Raw genomic sequence first — 3,897 nt, 5'->3', positions numbered from 1 at the left:
ATAAGATATGGATCATCATATTTCTTCACAATAGTTTGATGATTCCATTTTCACAGATTTCAAGCAAATCACATAATAGTATTGCTTTCATGGTAACTTGATGATGAGAAGCCCTTCTTAATTTCTCATGGTTAATGATTTTGCTAATTAACATCCGTGAGATGTGTGTTCTAATAGAAAGCATAGTAGCAAAATGAAAAAGGGCACTCGAAAAAAAATATTCATGAAATAAGTTTTGCCCATCTGAAAAGGATTTTATTCAAATTTTATTTAGGATCATAGGATGTGTATATTGATGCGAGCTGCTAAAAGTGTAACTTTTCAAATATTCAGCTCTTAGTTAGCCAAGCTCTTCTATTTTCCATACTTGGCCTTGTAGTCTTTCCAAAGCTGATCAACTGTCTTCCCTAGCAGATCAACAAAGTACTGAGCACTATAACCAGTCTTCATTTTCTTGTTAAGTTTAGCAACAAACCCATTTCTAAGACCATTACAGTAGTCCAGAAACTTAGCTGTAACATCATAACCTTGATCCCAACTGTCACCTTGCCCTGCTTGCACCCAATGGCTAGGTGCATAATTAGCCTTCAACCTTACAAAATCAGCAATCCCTTCAATTAGTCCTCCTGGTGCTTTTCCATTACCATTCCATTGCCATATGTGTGCCATTTCATGGTAAAGCACCCCAGTGATTTCTCTTCTGACATCACCTGAATAGTTTCCTATATAATCGTTGCTAACATGGATTTCATTGTCGATTGCATAGGCAACACCACCCATGACATCTATGAATAAGTTGACTGTTTGAACATTTTTTCTGCCGGCGGCATTAGATTGCTTTAAGGTTCTCCATATGAAATCTGTGGCAGATGCGAGTGTTTTCTTGCTGTAATCGATCCCGATGTCCCTGGTGAATCGGGCTCCACCAGCGGTTGCACTGGCTCTGTTGGTGACAGTGTAGTCCACTGCGGAAACCTTGTTGATTGCTAGGAGTACTAGCAAAGAGAGAACATAAACATGGTGAAACATGGTCAAGAAAGTGGTAGTGAAACAGGTTTCTTATGGTTGTGTTTGATTTGCATAAGATATTTGCTGTAGCTCTGTGGTTTATGTAGATAGTTGGGATGCCCCAAGTGGTGATGCATTAACGTAGGAAGTTGGATGTGGTGCAAGACAAATCAATAAAATAAAATAAAAAAGGCAAGTGGCTCATGTCAACCATAATCTCATTAACCTTTTCCTTTACATCCTCATTTATCATATTGTTTTTCTTCCTTGTCAATGGAAAAAAAAAAACCCAGCACCGGTACTGTCATATTCTTTCCTTCTTTTATTAGCTCATGAGTGTATAAATCAAATGGTGGACTGGCTAGCAAGTGCTGCTGCTGCTGCTGCTAGACCTCCCCTCTGAAAGAGAGATGACCTAATCTTTAATCATTGTGAAAGGGATGACACATGTTTATCAATTCAAAACTCCGTCTGCTAGATAAAAAGAAAGAAAATCCATCTGTACGTAATTATGAAAATACAGTGATAATATTTTATAGATTTTTACGAAACATTATAAATTTTATAGAATACAGTGAAAACTCCGTCTGATAATATTTTATAGATTTTTACGGGGATCTACCGTGGTGTGATGAATGCACTAGTGATAATATTTTATAGATTTTTTTATTTTATATATAAAATGTCCTTAATATTTCTTAAGTAATTATCATTACATGGATGATCTTTAGAACATTAAAATGTGGGAGAGGATTTATGTCAAGTTTTTAAAATCTTTGGGAGGTCCATGTAACTTCACATGCTTGTGGGAGATTATGGTAATAAAAAAAAAAAGGCAAGTCATTAACCGGTTTAATAAACACAGTTAATTTAATAATTTAATTAAAAATAAGATATTGACAAGAAATTAAAAAAATCCACCAATAATTCAATACAAAAAATGAACTCTTGTCAATATTATAAAAATATATCTTTACAATATTTATAAAATGTCTTAATGATTTGTTAACAAAAATTAAATAAGAATGAAATAATTTCATAGAAAGAAAAATAAAAAAATCTAAATCTCAATTCCTAACAAATAAAATGTCGAATGAAAAAATTAAAAAGAAAACAATTTAAAAAAACATAAAAAACATTTACTCGAGTTTATTCGAGCCAGCACACCAAATCTATACCCTAGTTTCGAGAATAAGATAACCTTATGGAAAGCAAGTTGAATAAAATTGTGAAGTTCAATTCTCAAATCAACCATATAATGATGGGGCAAATGAAAAAACCAGGCCCATGTCAACCCTAGTAAACCTGTCTAATCCATACGACATGAGATCAAGATAACCTCATAGAAAGAAAAGTTTTTTTTTAAAAAAAATCAATCTCTAACCAACCCAATGTTGGGGGATGAAATTAAAAAATATATAAAAAAGGACTTAAAAAGATTGAAGCCAACCCGGTCTAATCTTCAAAACTCGTGACACGAATCATGAAGCCGGATTACACCATAAAAGACAAACCCAAAAAAATAACAACGTCAAATTAATTCCCAACCAACCAAAATAATTAGGAATAAAATTGAAAAATAAATTAAACAAAATAAAGATTCGAAAAGAATGAAGATCAAATTTGTCATAAGAAAATGAAATCAAATTATAAAAGAAGAAATTGAAAAATAATTTCAATTAATAAAAGGATAAGAAAAAAACAAATAACAATCAAAAGAATGAGGACCAAACTTGATATAAAAATCAAATGTTAATGAATAAAATTGAAAAAAAAAATCAATAAAAGATTCAAGACCAAATATATTACAATAAAAAAAATAAAGACCTAAAGACCAAACTTCTTTGATTTTTTGCAGCGCTCAACTTGCTATTCGAGGAGGGGGAGAGAAAAGAGGGGGGAAGAAGAAATACACCGTCGGAGCTCAACCGCTGCACATCTGGATGCATGCACCACACCACTATGATGGGGGCAGTGAGACCCATCGAATGCTACCCCGATAGGCAACATTTGAAGTCTCCATGGCACCGCGCGCACCATCTAAAAGGTGGGGGCGGTGCCAACCTTTTTTATTTAAATTATATTATATATATATTAAAAGATCTAATTATCTCTGACCCCACATGATAATTACAAGAAATCCAGAATGAAATGATGAAAGTGCTCGTGCATGCTTTGTTTAAATCCAGAAGAAAGTTTAATTTTAAGGGGCATTTAAGTCATTGTACTGTGAAAAAAATTAAAAATTAAAAAAAATCCCATGATTCGAGGATCATTATAGACTCGTATTAGGGCTATAAGGCCTTGTTTATTCATTCTTGAAAGTTTTAACATGAATTATTCATGTTAGGAATAATCGCATCCCTATATCTATAGCTGTTTAAAAGGTCTCTCAATAACCTATTGTATTTTTATCTTTCATTAATGTCATTAGGAAAAAATAACTCACTAATCCCTCCACTTCATTAAAACATCAAATTTCAGAGATTATAAATACCCCTGAACCATCTAGATAAATTATTCACAATTTTTTTTCTCCAAGCATTCATATTTTAATTCCCAAAGTATTAATAATATCAAAACATTTACAATCTTTTATTTAAAGCCACTAAATTTAACATTGTAGGGTCTCTAAACCCCATAAAAAAAAGTTGTGTTGCAGGTGCTAGGATTTCTACCACCAATCATATATTTTAGCTCGAAATAAAAAATAACTTAAACATGCTATTAAAGACTATCTAAACATTAAATAATATTATTTTTTAGTATATCAAATTTTAAAAAAATCATCATTAACCACAATGGTTGAGAGTCTCCGGTCTCCACTATCAAATATCCTCGTGAAAACAATGGGTCCTCACCACGTTAAATGAGCAGCCAATCGCAGTC

General features: G+C 32.5%; 1 protein-coding gene across 1 annotated transcript; it reads right to left on the bottom strand.

Moving 5' to 3' along the window:
* Nucleotides 1-224: 224 nt before the first annotated feature.
* Nucleotides 225-1,054, bottom strand: LOC18095185 (uncharacterized). The gene has a single exon (XM_006369685.3). The coding sequence runs from the start codon at nt 1,027-1,029 to the stop codon at nt 355-357; it is 675 nt and encodes a 224-aa protein (XP_006369747.2). The 5' UTR covers nt 1,030-1,054; the 3' UTR covers nt 225-354.
* Between the last annotated feature and the right edge of the window lie 2,843 nt (nt 1,055-3,897).

This window comes from Populus trichocarpa, chromosome 1, assembly GCF_000002775.5.
Source record: "Populus trichocarpa isolate Nisqually-1 chromosome 1, P.trichocarpa_v4.1, whole genome shotgun sequence".
NCBI classification, from domain to species: Eukaryota; Viridiplantae; Streptophyta; class Magnoliopsida; order Malpighiales; family Salicaceae; genus Populus; species Populus trichocarpa.
Note: the sequence above shows the minus strand (reverse complement) of the source record. Positions and strands in the feature narration are given on the sequence as shown.